The following is a 17103-nucleotide window of genomic DNA, read 5'->3' on the forward strand; positions in this document are numbered from 1 at the left end:
AATAAACTATGATATATCTTTACAATGGAATACTATGCTGCAATTTTTAACAATGAAATATTGATACATACTACAATGCAGATGAATCTTGAAAACATTATGCTAAATGAAAGAAGCCTGTCACAGAGGACTACATCATGTAACATTTTTTATATGAAATGCCCAGAATGGGCAAATATTACACAGACAGAAAATAGACTAGTTGTTTAGGGATGGGGAAAGCCAGAAAAAAATGGGAATGACCACTAATGGGCACAGGGTTTCTTTCTGGAGTGATAAAAATGTAGTAAAAATAACTGGTGATTGCTACAGAACTCTGTGAACATACTAAAATCTATAAACACATAAATTGTATAGTATGTTAATTCTAAGTCAATAAAGCTGTTGTGTAAAACAAATTTAAGTCATTACAATTTTTCAATAGAAAGAGTAAAAAAAAGATCAACTAGTTACCTGAGATTTTCTGAATGCTTCTTAAAAATACAAAACCTTTTGCTTGGACGGTTACTATGAAAGCTGGAGAAACAAAAGAGATTGTAATGATTTTATTATACAATAAGTCGTATTAATTTATATTTCAAGTTCATACTTAAATTTCTAGTTTTTAAGAAAAGATTATAATATAAATAATAAAATGCCTGTCATTTCCACTTAATTCAACATTTTATCTTACATTCCATTTTACCTATTATATTTTAATGACACTATTTTCCCAGGCATATTTTTAAATAATTAGCACTGTACCTTAGTATTATGTTAAAAAAGGAAATACTGAGAATTAAGAAAATGTAAAGAGTGGCCAGGCATGGTGGCTCACGCCTATAATCCCAGCACTTCGGGAGGCTGAGGAGGGTCAGCTCACCTCGGATCACAAGGTCAGGAGTTAAAGACTAGCCTGACCAATATGGTGAAACCCTGTCTCTACTAAAAATATAAAAATTAGCTGGGAGTGGTGGTGTGCCCTTATAGTCCCAGCTACTCAGGAGGCTGAGGAAGGAGAATCGCTTGAACGCAGGAGGCACAGGTTGCAGTGAGTCAAGATCACGCCACTGCACTCCAGCCTGGGTGACAGAGCGAGACATGGTCTCAAAAACAAAAAAAAAAAGAAAGAAAATGCAAAGAGCATCAAATTCAGTATTTTAATTTATGAAGAGTTAAACAATTCTAAATTTCTGTTAATAACACATTTGTGCTATAATACGAACAGTTATCAACAATAATTCTTTTTTATTACTCTCCAATCTTAACATGTTTGTGTAGGGGATGGGGGGAAGGATCTAAATGATCTGGGAAGTAAACAGTACTTGAGCTAAATGCCACTGTTTATCATCTGTAAATTCAAACATTTAGAGTGTTCCTTGTAATCACTAGTAGACTTTTTTTCTTCTTCTTTCAAGAGATGGATCTCAGTATGTTGCCCAGGCTGGAATCAAACTCCTGGGCTCAAGAGATCCTTTTGCCTCAGCCTCCTGGGTAGCTGAAACTACAGAGGCACACAGTCGAACCTGGCTTTCTAGTAGAGGGTTTTTTGTTTAAAAAAAAAAAAAAAATTAAAGCAGAAATCATGAGTCAAAACAGTGCTTCCTCTAAGCACAGAAAAGAAAACCACTAACCAAACTTTGCAGCCCAGGATAATAGCTTCTATATACCCTTTTAATTCCAGTAAGAAAAGCTTTCCTGTACTAGAAAGCCAGGATTCGACCACTAACATAAACACCACCTGACAGCTTACAGTAGGTCCCTCCTCACCGTTATCCATGTTTCACCTTCTTCGGCTTCAGTTACCCACGTACACTACAATAAGATATTTTAAGAGAGACAGACTACATTCATGTAACTTTTATTACAGTATATTATTATAATTGTTCTGTCATTATTGTTAATTATCTTACTGTGTCTAGTTTATAAATAAATCTTTATTGTATGTAGATGTGTATGCATAAGAAAAAACACAGTGTAGTATACATAGAGCTTAATACTATCCACAGTTTCAGGCATCCACCAGGGGTCTTGGAACATATACCCCAGTGGATAAGGGGGACGACTGTATTTCAAAATGCAGTCTTCCCCGACCAACGACCCCTGCCCCATGACAACCCCTCAAACATACAGAGAGCAGCGGAGCTCAGGAATTTGCTTTTACAAGCATTTTCAGTGATCCACATACAAGCTAAAGTTTGAGAAGCAGCAGCCAACACACCAGTATCTGGGTCAACAGTTACTCTCAGATACAAGGTAACTGTCCCCAGCACAACATTAATGTATAGGAAAATATATATACACGTATATTCTGGCTAGCTATAATCCCCAGAAAATATCCTCAGATTTCTAATAGTCATTTCTCCAACCTGGGAGTAGTTACTATTAGAGTTTACAGATTTAAGATGGTATCATAAAAATAAAGTTTTGTTAGAAGACTATATTGGGAAGTTGGGAAGCCCTGAAATTATATGCAAAAACTTGTATACATAACTATATTTCCTCAGAGATAGGAATCCAAGATTCCTACAAAATGTGCACCAAAATAAGTTATTTTTAAATAAGACTTAAAAGCTTGTTAACCTTTCTCTTCAAACAAGCAGACTATTTTTGGTTTATTTAGCTATTAAATATAAGAGAAGAGAAAATATTACATTACAGGGTCTTTTTGATAGCCTCTACATCTGTCTACAATTTATACCGTATCATAATGTTGGTAATTTTAAATTTTTAGTTGCCTGAATTCTGTTTTAGAGTTTCTCATCTATAAAAAGAGATTTCTACCACCTCTTTGATTTATCTGTACTTAATTCCATACTTAAGATTTGTGTATCATAGGAAGGGAAAAGTGAATTCACAGCTCACAAATAAAAAGGAAAAAAAATACTATCCTTCTTCCTATTAGCTCTCCATAAAGGTAATGGCAATATAGAAATAAATCTAAGAAAAGTTTTATATTATGATATAGTAAAAATATAATGTTAAAATCTAATTTTTAAAAATCCCCTACTTGGTTAGCTGACAGTATATAATTATCAAAACTCATTAAGCTATTCTCTAATAGGTGAATTTTATTGCGTATTAATTATACCTCAAGAAAACTAAGGACAAAAACCTCCTTCAACCATTATTTTCTTCATAATCTTGATTCCATATAAGTAACAACTTTACTTTGTAAGAAACACAAAAGGAACAATTTTCTTCGCAATTTTAAGACGCTAGAATAGAGGCTGATGATACAATAACAAAGGCAAGTTGCCTGCCCTAGTTTTTTGGTTGCTTGGGGGAAGCGTTTGCAGGAGAGAGGGAGCGGCACAGAATGAATGCCCAAAGTAGTTAGGAATTTGATATAGAAAGGTGTTATATTTTCCAGAAATTCTGAACTTCATCCTATCAATGTTAGGAAGTCAAAGGATTTTAGGCCAAAGAATGACCTGCCCAGATTTGCCTACAGCAAAAGAGAGGATGAACCAGATAAAAGGGGGAAAACTGTGGGCAGAAGACAAGTTATGATGTTATCATAATAGTCCAAAGAATCCTATGATTATCACTTAGTGTCAATAAATTTATGTAAAATTTATAATGAAGTCAAGCAGATCTTTTAAAAATTCAGTACTCTGTCTTACCTAACATATAAGAAACAAACTTTTTTTTTTTTTTTTTTGGAAGACAACAAGCAAAGACGTCAATTCTTTCCTTATTATTTATAGGTTTAATAAAGTTTTAATGAAAATCTCAGCAAAATTTTTTCTGGACAGAATGTTAAATTTTTTTTTAAACAAAAACCTGGTAAGTCCAGCCATTTCATTTTTTTTTTAAAGAAAAAGGAAGAAAGAAAGAGAGAGAGAAAAAAAAAAGAATGAAGAAGAGGAAGAAAAAGGAAGAGAAAGAGGGAGAGAGAACGGGAATATTGCTTTATTGCCCAGGCTAGAATGCAGTCTAAAAATGGGAATTGAAAATCTCTTGTATGCCAATAATTGTGCTTAACAATGGAGACAGGAAGGAAGAAGGGAAGAAAACAACAAACAAGCCACCAACCAATATTTCATTTAAACCTATGAAATGCTATGCAATTATTGAGGAGTGATTTACTTGCAATTATGTAGTCACTTTTGGAATAGGTGTGATATGGTACTGATAAGAATGTATGTTTTGTGTATTTGAAGCGGAGAGTTCTATAAATGTTTATTAAGTTTACTTGCTCCGGGTCTGAATTCAAGTCCTGGATATCCTTGTTAATTTTCTATCTCGTTGATCAGTCTAATATTGACAATGTGATGTTACAGTCTCCCACTATTATTGTGTGGGAGGCTAAGTCTCTTTATAAGTCATTAAGAACTTGTCTTATGTATCTGGGTGCTCCTGTATTGGGTGCGTGTATATATAGGATCGTTAGCTCTTCCTGTTGCATTGATCCTTTTACCATTATGTAATGTCCTTCTTTGCCTCTTTTGATCTTTGTTGCTTTAAGGTCTATTTTATCAGAGGTGAGAATTGCAACTCCTGCTTTTTATTTATTTATTTATGTTTGCTCTCTGTTTGGTTGGTAAATCTTCCTCTGTCCCTTTGAGTCTTTGTGTATCGTTGCATGTGAGATGGGTCTGGATACAGTGTACCGATGGGTTTTGGCTTTTTATCCAGTTAATAATATATATGAGTTTAATACTGCCATTTGATGCTAGCTGGATATATTTTTGGAAAGGCGGATACTGGTTGTTCATTTATATGTGTAGTGCTTCTTTCAGAAGCTTCTGCAAAGCAGGCCTGGTGATGGTAAAATCTCTAAGTGCTTGCTTGTTTGCAACAGATTTTATTTTTCCTTCGCTTTTGAAGCTCAGTTTGGCTCGATATGAAATTCTGGGTTGAAAGTTCTTTTCTTTAAGGATGTTGAATATTGGCCCCACTCTTTTCTGGCTTGTAGGGTTTCTGCTGAGAGATCTGCTGTAAGTCTGATAGGCTCCCCTTTGTGGGTAACCTGACCTTTCTCTCTAGCTGCTCTTAGTATTTTCTCCTTCATTTCAACCCTAGTGAATCTGACGATTATGTGCCTTGGGGTTGGTCTTCTTGAGGAATATCTTTGTGGTGTTCTCTGTATTACCTGGAGTTGAATATTGTCCTGTCTTACTAGGTTGGGAAAGTTTTCCTGAATAATCTCCTGAAGAGTATTTTCCAACTTGGATTCATTCTCTTCGTCACATTCAGGTACACCTATCAAACGTAGATTAGGTCTTTTCACATAGTCCCGTATTTCTTGGAGACTTTGCTAATTCTTTTTTATCCTTTTTTCTCTAATCTTGACTTCTCGTTTTATTTCGTTAAGTTGGTCTTCGAACTCTGATATCCTTTTTTCTGCTTGATCAATTTGACTGTTAAAACTTGTGCATTCTTCGCGAAGTTCTCGTGTTGTGTTTTTCAGCTCCATTAATTCACCTATATTCCTCTCCAAATTGTCTATTCTCGTTAGCATTTCGTCAAACCTTTTTTCAAAGTTCTTAGTTTCTTTGCATTGGGTTAGAACAAGTTCTTTTAATTCACAGAAGTTTCTTATCATCCACCTTCTGAAGTCTACTTCTGTTAATGGATCGCACTCGTTCTCCATCAGGGCTTGTTCCGTTGCTGATGAGGAACCGTGATCCCCTGTAGAGGGAGAGGCATTCTGATTTTGGGTATTCTCAGCCTTTTTACGCTGGTTTCTTCCCATCATTGTAAATTTATCCACCTGTCGTCTTTGTGATTTCCAACTTTCAAATTAGGTTTCTGAGTGGACGTCGAACTTGTTGATTCCCAGCGTCGAAATATGAGCAATCCACTGCGCTGGCCAAAACAGCGGTGTTAAGATTGATGGTGCTTTTCTGCCCGGGAATCGGCCAAAAGGGGACCCAGTCCTGCTCACTCTGCACCAAGAACTGCCGCGCTGAGGCGCCAGCAAAACCGCTGCGCCGGCCACAAGAGTCACACTAGCGACCCGTGGGGCTCCTCCGCTGGGAATCTCCTGGTCCGTGAGCAACAAAAATTCGTTTGAAAGTGTGGCGTCCTCTCATTCTCTGCACTTTCACTAGGAGCTACTACCCTGAGCTGCTAGTGGTCAGCCATCTTGGATCTCTCTCTAAGAAACAAACTTTTATACTAGCTTTCCTTTTCCTTGGCAATTTTTTAAATCATCCCTCGAAACCTAAGTGAAATTTACAGAAAATCTTCCTTTATTTCTTGTTCAAAGATTTCATATTTACCTCCTCTGTACTCTCATATTCATTTGTTTATCACATTAAGCTAGGTAAATTTATCTCCCCTAAATTGTGAAAATTACAATCAAGGATGACCCCCAATCCTAATAATGACAACTTAGAAATTATAGCTATCATTATTTAAATATCTCTTAAGTGCAAATTGTCATTAAGCACTTTAATACACTTTTTCTAATAATCACAATAACTTTATTTTCAAGAAAAGCAATCTTGAGAGTCAGATTAAGTAACCTGTTCAAAGTTCCACACATATACAGTGAAGCTTGGATTCAAATCCAGACTTGTTTGATTGTTCACCACCAGCTTGCCATACTTCTTAGCAAATTGTATTAAATACCTTCCTAGTAGGTACATAATGAAATAAATGAACCTGGCTGAAATAAAACTCTGCTACAAAAAAAGAGACACTGGTTACTTATGTTAACTTTATCCTCTTTTACGTAAAGAAAAATGCTCCTTATACATCATTTTGAGAAATAATAGCAATATTATAGAGCAATTTCTATGCATTTTTTCAGATAATTTCTATTATTATCTAAAAGCTATAAGTAAATAAGGTGCAATAATTTAAACAACTGAACCTAAATAATGCTGCTTAAAAAAATTACTTAAAAATTACACATTTAATGATGTTTTTCTTTGAAAGGATCTTACTCCAACAATACTCCAACTGCTTCAAGATTTTTGAATACCTTCTTTTGAGATTTTATTTAGGACCTTTTATAATTACAACAAATAATAACTATCACCTGCAGTTTGTAATGCGCTAGGTAATATGATGAATACAAAGACCCCTTCTTCTCAAGGAGATAATGCAGACACAAATAAATATAATAAAAGGCAAAATAGGGCTGGGCATGGTGACTGACACATATAATCCCAGCACTTTTGGAGGCCTAGGCAGGTGGATCATCTGAGGTCAAGAGTTCAAGACCAACCTGGACAACATGGTGAAACCCTATCTCTACCAAAAATATAAAAATTAGCTGGGTGTGTTGGCGGGCACCTGTAATCCCAGCCACTCAGCAGTCTGGGGGAGGAGAATTGTTTGAACCTCGGAGGATCTTGCCACTGCACTTCAGCCTGGGTGACAGGGCAAGACTCTGTCTCAAAAAAAAATGCAAAATAGATGAATAGTACACAATTCAAAGAAAGTAATGGTTGTGGTGATCAGACATTTGAAAAAAGAAGGTAAACTGAGAGGAAAGAACAAGGCATTCTGGGAACTCACAAGGAATACAGAAAGGTCACTGCAGAAAACAAACATGGGGCTGGGCACAGTGGAGGGTTCAGCTACCAACATCGCACTTTAGGAAGCTAGAGTGAGCAGATCGCTTGAGCCCAGAAGCCCAAGGCAACACAGAAAAACCCCATCTCTACAAAAAATACAAAAAATAATCTGAGTATGGTAGTGCATGCCTGTAAGTACCAGCTACTCAAGATGCTGAAGTGGGAGGATCACCTGAGCCCAGAAGGTTGAGGCTGCAGTGAACTGTGATGGAGCCACTGCACTCCAGCCTGCGTTGGAGTGAGACCCCTTCTCAAAAAATAAAAAAAGAAAGAATATGAATATGGAAGAATCTATACTCTGTGGAAGATTAACCAACTTACAGGGGTGGATTGGGGCAAGTATGAGACCAGAAGGAAAAAGACCAATTGAGAGGCTACAGTGTTAGTATGGCATAGGAATTAAAGGTTCTAGTGCTTTGGAGAAAATGAGACTTCTGTATATATAGACCTCAGGCTTATATTAAAGGAATTAAAGGTTCTAGTGCTTTGGAGAAAATGAGGCTTCTATATACATAGACCTCAAGAATCAACACTACAAAGAAGAGTTCACCATTCAGTGGGATGCACCTAACGCAATGAGGGAAGCAAGGGTACTGCTGAAGTTGAGAAAAAGACAAAAAGACCTATCAAACCCTAAAAAGAGTGGCAATGGAAGCTTTTAGTTCCATATGACACTAAGAGCTATGTGTGATGACAATTAACAAGAATTTCTTGTATATTGCAAAATAATTAGAAGAGTATATTTTGAATGTTCCCAACACAAAGAAATGATAAATGTAGCTGGGCATAGTGGCACACACCTATATAGCTACTCAGGAGGCTAAGGCAGGAGGATCACTTGAGCCCAGGAGTTTGAGGTTGCAGTAAGCTTTGATTGCACCACCTAGCTCTCTGGAGTGACAATGAGACCCCATTGAAAAGAAAAGAAAGCAAAAGAGAAAAGAAAAGGAAAGAAAGAAGGAAAGATAGAGAGAGAAAGAAAGAAAAAGAAGAAAGAAAGAAAAGAAAGAAAAAGAAAGAAAGAGAAAAAGGAAGGAAGGAAGGAAGGATATATATTGGAAGTGATGGATATCCCAATTACCTAGGCTTATTACATATTACATGGCTATAACAAAACATCATATGTACCCTACAAATATGAATTATTCTCTATAAAAATTTTTAAATTAATTAATTTCACATGGCTATCAGGAAAATGAAACAAATTAAGTTTTAAAAAGTGAGTGACAACAATATCAAAGACTAAAGTCACAGAGGAGTAAGAATGAAAAACAGTGAGTAAATATGGTGATAAGTTCATAACAGTCTTTACAAGAGGAATGTTTAGTTGGTAGGTGGGGGCAATAGTCAAAGGGTAAAGAAATGAATCACAAGAAAGCTGGTAGCAAACACTTTTTACAAATGTTAATGGTAAAAAGGAAGACAAGAAATAAGGAAAATAGGCAGTTGCGAAAAACTGTCCTTTTCAAAAAAATTTTTTTAAATACCTGAAAATGTTTGTAAGAAGGAACCATATAGAGAAAAAGAGATGAAGATCCAAGTCAACTGAATATGGTCATGGTGAATTTGGGGAGAAAGGAGAGTTAATGGAGAAGTGGGACATGTTAGATTTTTGAGATTAATATCTGAAGAAGGTAACAGGAAAAATATGTGGGGTTGAAAAGAGTTACTTTAGGAAAAACAAAAAGGATGACCTGCAATTGACTAATAGGCCAGGTTAACAACTGAGAAACTAAAATATAATCTTTAGGGTACTGAAGAAGGAGTAAACAAATGCTGTAGGTAAAAATAAAGAGGTCTTTAAAAAGAAAAAAAATAGGACCTAAGCATTGTTAAAGTTTTTGAAGTCAGAGTTGATTGAATCAAGCACCGTCTGATAGTCTAGAAGTGAGCACAGAGAAAGTTCAAAAAATGAAGAGGTTTAAATCTTACCCTGGGCTTTATGCCAAGTGAGCATGACTAAAAATGTAAAGGATTCTAGGACAAAAAGCTGCAATCAAAACAGATGATCCTGAGAATGAGGCTGACTACAAAATTAGACAGGTGCTGCTAGGCTGGAAAGAGAAGTCAAAGCCCTGAACATCATGGGGTAATGGAAATCCAAAAGGAATGAACAGTTGATAGAAAGAGATTTAATGGTACTATAGTTTCAAGAAAAAAAAAAGACAATATATAAACTTAAAAGTTGATGTGAAATGCTGGCACTAAAGAAGCAAGATCCCATGAGGTCAGGCTGATCATCAAGAATGGGAAAAGCTGAGAGAAGTGCTGAAGTCACCAAGAAAGGTAAAAGAATCCTTGAAAGCAGTAGTTGATAATGACCAGAAAGTAACAGAGAAGTCATGTTGTAATCTGCAAGAAACTCACTTATAATACATTGATTCTAATTTTTTTTTAAAAAAATTGAACAAAGTCACTTTTAATAAGCAAACTATCAGATTTACATCTAAACAACTTTGGCCTTTTTAAAAAAAAAATACAATATTCTGAAGGAATAAACTATTCCCCTAATGAGACCTAAATGAAAGTAATGCAGACTTTGAAGGCTTTTCCTAACATAGTGTAAATGGTAAGTACTCAAATAATCTAAGTTGAATGAATTAACGAAAAAGAACTGCAAAAGTGGCATCATGACTAAAATAGTCTCTCATTTTCACTGAATGAATGCAAGTATAGACAGCCTGACACATGGATAAAAAGACAGTTGAAATACAGAAAGAGAAACAGACTCCTTTGAAAAACTTTAAAGTCTCTCAAAGCGACTGCTTTAAAGAGGATGACGCTTATGAGATTTTTTAGTAAACATATTTAAAAATTTTACATTTTGTTGGAAAATAATCATTACTGAAACACCAATGGGACAATAAAAAGTTCCACGGAAAAACTATTTCCCAGCCCGGTGCAACGGCTCATGCCTGTAATCCCAGCACTTTGGGAGGCCGAGGCAGGAAGATCATTTGAGGTCAAGAGTTTGAGACCAGCCTGGCCAATATGGTGAAAACTTGTCTCTACTAAAAATCTAAAAAATTTGCCGGGCATGGTGGCTACTCAGGAGGCAGAGTACTCCAGCTACTAGAGAGGCAGAGAGGCAGGAAAACTGCTTGAACCCAGGCAGTGAAGGTTTCAGTGAGCTAAGATGGCACCACCGCACTCTAGCCTGGGAGACAGAATGAGACTCCATCTCAAAAAAATAAAAAAGAAAAACTATTTCCCTAACAAACCTATTCTAATTTCATTAGCTTAATTTTTCTTACAATTTTAGTCCCACAATTTCTAGAGTTACTATGCTGAGAGACAGGACCAGGCAATATCCTAAAAGTTCCTTATTGATAGATCCTTTTAGCTTCTTGAAGAGTAAAACTGGCTTCTAATAGAATAACTTTGTTTTCAAAACAGAAACTTGCTGAACTATAATTTTGATTGGCAATTTACACATTTAATTCATCTTACCTCATCATATGATTTACATAGGCTTTGCTACAGCTAGTGTTGTATCTGCAAAAACTACAGTGGACATACGTAGGAAAGTGGTTTGCAAAATCTTTTATTTCGGAACAACACTCAATGCACTTGTGAACGCCCAGACGATACCTTAGGGAGACATAAAAAAAATGATAAAAATATATTTTAAAACAAAAATACTAAGGAAGAGCTTTATTAATGTTCTGTTAACTACAGTATAAAGTTTTTATACTTAAGTTTAAATTATATTGTATATCAGGAATAAAAGATTACCTTAAATTCCTCAATGCTGTATTGACTTTACTTTTTTTATTGCTACTAGCCAATGTGCTTTGTTTCTTTTGCATATTAGAGATTTTTGATTTGTATTTAGATTTACTTCCATTAGGCTTACTTGTATTAGGTTTACTTGTATTGGATTTGATTGTATTAGGTTTACTTGTATTAGATTTTGCAGTATTTTTAGCAGTTATATTTTTAGTCCTTGGAGGTGAGAGCTGAAGGGTAGAAGCACTTGCACTAATGGAAGGTGTAGGTGAAGCTCCTGATTGCAGAGGTCCAACTGAAGCTCGAATAGTAACCTATAAAAATAAAGAGAATATTTGCTTTAAGAAATTAATCATTATATTAATATTAAAATATCATGGTATAAAAAAGTTAAAAATCAATAATTTTGAAGAAAGCACATATAATCAGGTAAGTCTCCCATTTACTCTAAATGTTCAAACCATTAAATGATATTAAACATGAAATTCAGTTGTAATATTACATTTTTGTATTGATATCAGTTATATGTTAACACAGTTATCTTAGGAGTTAATACAAATTATATGAATATAAAAAGAGCACATTCCATAACTATTTTTTATGTCCTGATATAACTTAAAGAAATTCAAACACAGAGCTCAAAATTTAAATCTCAAAGCCTGAAAAATAACTCTAGAAAGGCCTAAATTACCCTTTAACAATTATTAAAAAAACAGATCCGCAGTAAATGTGATCTCCTCTTTCCAGGGCTCAGTGCCCAAGATTTATGCTTATAAATGTTATGGGAGGAGTTACATCAATTTATTATACTACGTGGAGAGCTAAATAATATTCAGAATTTTCTTAAAATAAATTAATACAAAGTTCATCATTTAGTATTCAGAATGAGAAAATGTTTAATTATATCTGTTGGTTGACAATGAAAAACACAAGTGCCTACCAACATTCTAGTTAATCATTTGACTATACCCTCCTCCTGTATTTGAGGAACAGTTGATAAGTAAGTCCTACGACATACATGTGCTGGGGTAACATACAATAGCACTGGACCAGGAATCAAAAGACCTGCCTAGTCATGTGACCTTGAATAAGGAACATATCCTCTCTAAGCTTCGTCACATCTGTAATATGGGGTAATACCTGCCTTATTAACCTCAGTGCATTGTGGTATGAATTAGACAACAGAATGTATGAAAAAGTACACTGAAAGTTTAATTCTAAGGAGCTATAAAAACATTTAGTATCATTATCATTAATATTATTATTATTAATAAGGGAAAAAATGAGAGAGTACTGCACTGCTTACATTAATGTTCTGCATGTCTAGTCCCAGCATGAAATGAATGGATTGCAGGGAAGGATGCTGGATAGCTTCTCTTGCTATCATGTCTTCAGAGCATGGCTGTATACTGTTTTAGTTAATTCAAATAACAGACATACCCACATTCAAAGGTAAGTACCCAAAGCCAAAAATAAATGTTTTGGGGATTATTTCACTTTGGATTATCCATGCCTCTGTTTCCCTCCACTGGAGCAAATATTCAAGAGCTGACTGTATACAAAGAAGTCAGAGAAAACAGATGTATATAAGGCAAAAAGGGAAAAGTAAATTACAATCATCAGTATGCAGTCAGACATGTGTTTGCTCATTTAAAACACAATGCTATCCAGCAGTAGAACTTGCTTCTTAGAGTAACCTTAGTAATAACAACTGCAACAAACATCTGAAAACCTATGGCACTCAAGGCACCATATCAGATGCTGAGAACACGATTCTTGATCTCAAACATCTTATGGTTTAGCAATTAAAATCAACATATACACTTTCAACTGAAAGCTCAAAAACAGCCTATAAAATACTGAAACAACCCAGTGACACAGGAAAAGTTAAGTGAGTTGTACTTTTTAAAAAGGACTACTACTCTAACCTAACACCTATCACTAAACTCAAAACACTGGTTAGAAGTTTTTCCTTCTATGCATAAAATTAAAACCTAAAATTAAAGTCTGAGCAAAAATCTGAAGTCATTTAAAAATATATTCAATAGATAAAGCCGGACGGGAGTTAATTTTTCTTATCATGCAAAATGTTAAAATGCAATATATTTTAACTCACTTTTGTTCCAGGAGGCAATCCTTCTAGTTGTTTAGGTTTTACAAATGTTCTATGGTGTTGAGTCTTATGATCCATTTTCTCCTTGCATGTCAAAAACTGCAGCCTGCATTTTGTACAACGATGTACTCCTTTTTTCTGTTTAGGAAAAAAAAGAGAAAAAGGGGGAAAAATAATTTCAACAACTACAAATCGTGTGTCCTGAAACTACTCTGACTTAATTTTCATGATACCTAAACAATGTAAAAACCAGCAGTTTAGCATCTCCTATCATAAATAATATCAAAATACCTCATTTTAAGTAAGTCAGTACATTAGTATTTGGGTTTCAAAAGTGTTTGGCTACTATGTAGGAACTGTGCATAAAAGTTCTATCAAAAGGTTCTAACAAAACTTAATTGTGGTGAGAAAGCTCTTTCAATTATAAACTTGAAATAAACATGATACTGTGAAAATTAGATGTACTGTGTTTTTATCCTAGAAAAAGTAAATTATTTCTAATTTTTGCTATTACTAGTTGGTTAAAAAGTTGGTAAAATAAACTCTCTAAAACCAAATAAATTTAACCAGACATTTCAAAGCAGGTTATTTTATAGAAATGGTTATATAACCAATGCTGTCCAATAATACCTTTTACAATAATGAAATATTCTAGAGATGTACTGTCCAACACAGTAGCCACTAGTCACATGTGGTTATTGAGCACCTGTACTGTGACTAAAAAACTATATTTTAAATATTCTTTAATTAATTTAAATCTAAAAAGCCATATGTGGCTAGTAGCTACTATATTAGACAATGTGGATAAGGAGGCATAAAACAGAACAACTGAACTAACTGATTGAGAACTCCTGGACTGAGTCCCTCCTCAAACCCATTATTCTACAGATGGGAAATAGGACCCCCCAAAAAAATCTAAGGCACTTCCCCATAGCTAGTTAGTGACATTACCAGACTCCTGATCCAGCGTTCTTTCTACTACAGATTATCAACTGCAATTTTTACCCTCATTAATATATTTTTTATATATAATGGTTTTAGAGAAACCACTCCTTTGTAATTATATGTTGTTTTACATATATATATACACACATATACACACATACACATAATTGTACAACATATCATTACAAAGGAATGCCTTTTCTAAAGCTGTATCTCTGCCAGATGCATTACTATGTCCATTTAAATACAACTATTTATTTAACTTTCAAGTTCAGGGTACACGAGCAGGATGTGCAGGTTTGTTACACAGGTAAACATGTGTCCTGGAGATTTTTGTGCAGATTATTTCATCACCCAGGTATTCATTAGTTATTTTTCTTGATCCTCTCTCTTCTCCTACTCTCTGCCTTCTGGTAGGCCCAAGTATGTGTTGTTACCCTCTATGTGTCCATGTGTTCTCATCATTTAGCTTCCACTTATAACACGTGGTATTTGGTTTTCTGTTCCTGCATTAGTTTGCTAAGGATAAGGGCCTCCAGTCCCATCCATGTCCCTGCAAAGGACATGATCTCATTCTTTTTTATGGCTGCATGGTATTCCATGGTATATATGTACCATATTTTTTTTATGCAGTCCACCACTGATGGGCATCTAGATTGATTGCATGTCTTTGCTATTGTGCATAGTGCTGCAAAGAATATATGTGAGCATGTGTTTTAACAGAATGATTTATATTCCTTTGGGTATATACCCAGCAATAAAATTGCTGGGTAGAATGGCATTTCTGTCTCTAGGTCTTCAAGGAATTGCCACACTGTCTTCCACAATGGTTAATTTACACTCCCACCAACAGTATAAAATCACTCCTTTTTCTCTACAACCTTGCCAGCATCTATTACTTTTTGAACTTTTAATAATAGTCATTCTGACAGGTGTGAGATGGTATCTCACTGTGGTTTTGATTTGCATTCCTCTAATGATCAGTGATGTTGAACTTTTTTTCATATCACTGTTGGCCACATGTATGTCTTCTTTTAAGAATTGTCTGTTCAAATCCTTTGCCCACTTTCTAATGGGATTGGTTTTCTTCTTGTAAATCTGTTTAAGTTCTTTACAGATGCTAGATATTAGACCTTTGCCAGATACATAGTTTGCAAAAATTTTCTCCCATTCTGTAGGTTGTCTGTTTACTTTGTTGATAGTTTATTTTGCTGTGCAGAAGCTCCTTAGATTAATTAGATCCCATTTGCCAATTTTTGCTTTTGTTGCAATTGCTTTTGGTGTCTTTGTCAAGAAATCTTTGCCCATGCCTATGTCCTGAATGGTATTGCCTAGGTTTTCTTTTAGGGTTTTTACAGTTTTGGGATTAACAGTTAAGTCTTTAATCTATCTTGGGTTAATTTTGGTTATGATATAAGGAAGGGGTCCAGTTTCAGTTTTCTGCCTATGGGTAGCCAGTTCTCCAAACATCACTTATTGAAGAGGGAATCCTTTCCCCATTGCTTGCTTTTGTCAGGTTTGTCGAAGATCAGATGGTTGTAGATGTGTGGTTTTATTTCTGGGTGCTCTATTCTATTCCACTGTTCCCTGTGTCTGTTCTTGTACCAGTACCAAGCTGTTTTCATTACCATAGCCCTGCAGTATAGTTTGAAATCAGGTAGTGTGATGCCTCCAACTTTGTTTTTCTTAGTATTGCCATGGCTATTTGGGCTATTTTTGTTTCCATACGAATTTTTAAATCGTTTTTCCTAGTTCTGTGAAGAATGTCCATGGTAGTTTAATGGGATTAGCATTGAATTTATTAATTTTTTACTTTGGGCAGTATGGCCATTTTCACAATATTGATTCTTCCTAGCCATGAGGATGGAAAGTTTTTCCATTTGTTTGCGTCATCTCTGATTTCTTTGAGCAGTGGTTTGTATAACAGTTCTCCTCATAGAGAGCATTCTCTTCCCTTGTTAGCTGTATTCCTAGTTATTTCATTCTTTTTCACGCAATTGTGAATAGGAGTTCACTCATGATTTGGCTCTTGGCTTGCCTGTTGTTGGTATATAGAAAAGCTAGTGATTTTTGCACACCGATTTTGTATCTTGAGACTTTGCTGAAGTTGCTCATCAGCTTAAAAAGCTTTTGGGCTGAGATGATGGGGTTTTCTAGATATAGAATCATGTCATCTGCAAAGACAGATAGTTTGATTTCCTCTCTTCCTATTTGAATTCACTTTATTTCTTTCTCTTACCTGATTGCCCTGGCCAGAACTTCCAATACTATGTTGAATAGGAGGGGTGAGAGAGGGCATCTTTGTCTTGTGCTGGTTTTTAAAGGGAATGCTTCCAATTTTTGCCCATTCAGTATGACATTGGCTGTGGGCTTATCATACATGGCTCTTATTATTTTTAGGTATGTTCCTTCAATACCTAGTTTATTGAGTTTTTAAATGAAGAGATACTGAATTTTATTGAAAGCCTTTTCTGCATCTATTGAGATAATCATGAGGTTTTTGTCTTTAGTTCTGTTTGTGATGAATGACATTCATTGATTTGTATATGTTGAACCAACCTTTGCATCCTAGGGATAAAGCCTACTCAATCATGGTGGATAAGCTTTTTGATGTGCTGCTGGATTCAGTTTGCCAGTATTTAAATGAGGATTTTTGCATCAATGTTCATCAAGGATATTGGCCTGAAGTTTTGTGGGTGTTTTTAAACAACCACTTATTTACAAAAATCAAACTAAATAATATTTAGGGAAGTACCTAGCACAGTTCCTGGCATACAAGCAAGCACTTCATAAATAAAAATT

At 35.2% G+C, this 17103-nt stretch overlaps 1 protein-coding gene across 10 annotated transcripts in view; it reads right to left on the reverse strand.

The window, feature by feature from the left end:
* ZNF280D (zinc finger protein 280D) overlaps positions 1–17103 on the reverse strand; it is a 109506-nt gene that overhangs the window by 33201 nt on the left and 59202 nt on the right. For all 10 annotated transcript variants that reach the window (XM_064361323.1, XM_021666217.2, XM_021666216.2 and 7 more), the window contains 4 exons: positions 13360–13494; positions 11250–11557; positions 10965–11105; positions 454–516 (listed from right to left, as the gene is read on the reverse strand). In XM_064361323.1, coding sequence (XP_064217393.1) covers positions 454–516; positions 10965–11105; positions 11250–11557; positions 13360–13494 — 647 coding nt within the window. The remainder of the gene's footprint in view (positions 1–453; positions 517–10964; positions 11106–11249; positions 11558–13359; positions 13495–17103) is intronic.

This window comes from Aotus nancymaae, unplaced genomic scaffold (genome assembly GCF_030222135.1).
Source record: "Aotus nancymaae isolate 86718 unplaced genomic scaffold, 86718_ANA_hifiasm-v0.15.2.pri h1tg000041l, whole genome shotgun sequence".
Lineage (NCBI taxonomy): Eukaryota > Metazoa > Chordata > Mammalia > Primates > Aotidae > Aotus > Aotus nancymaae.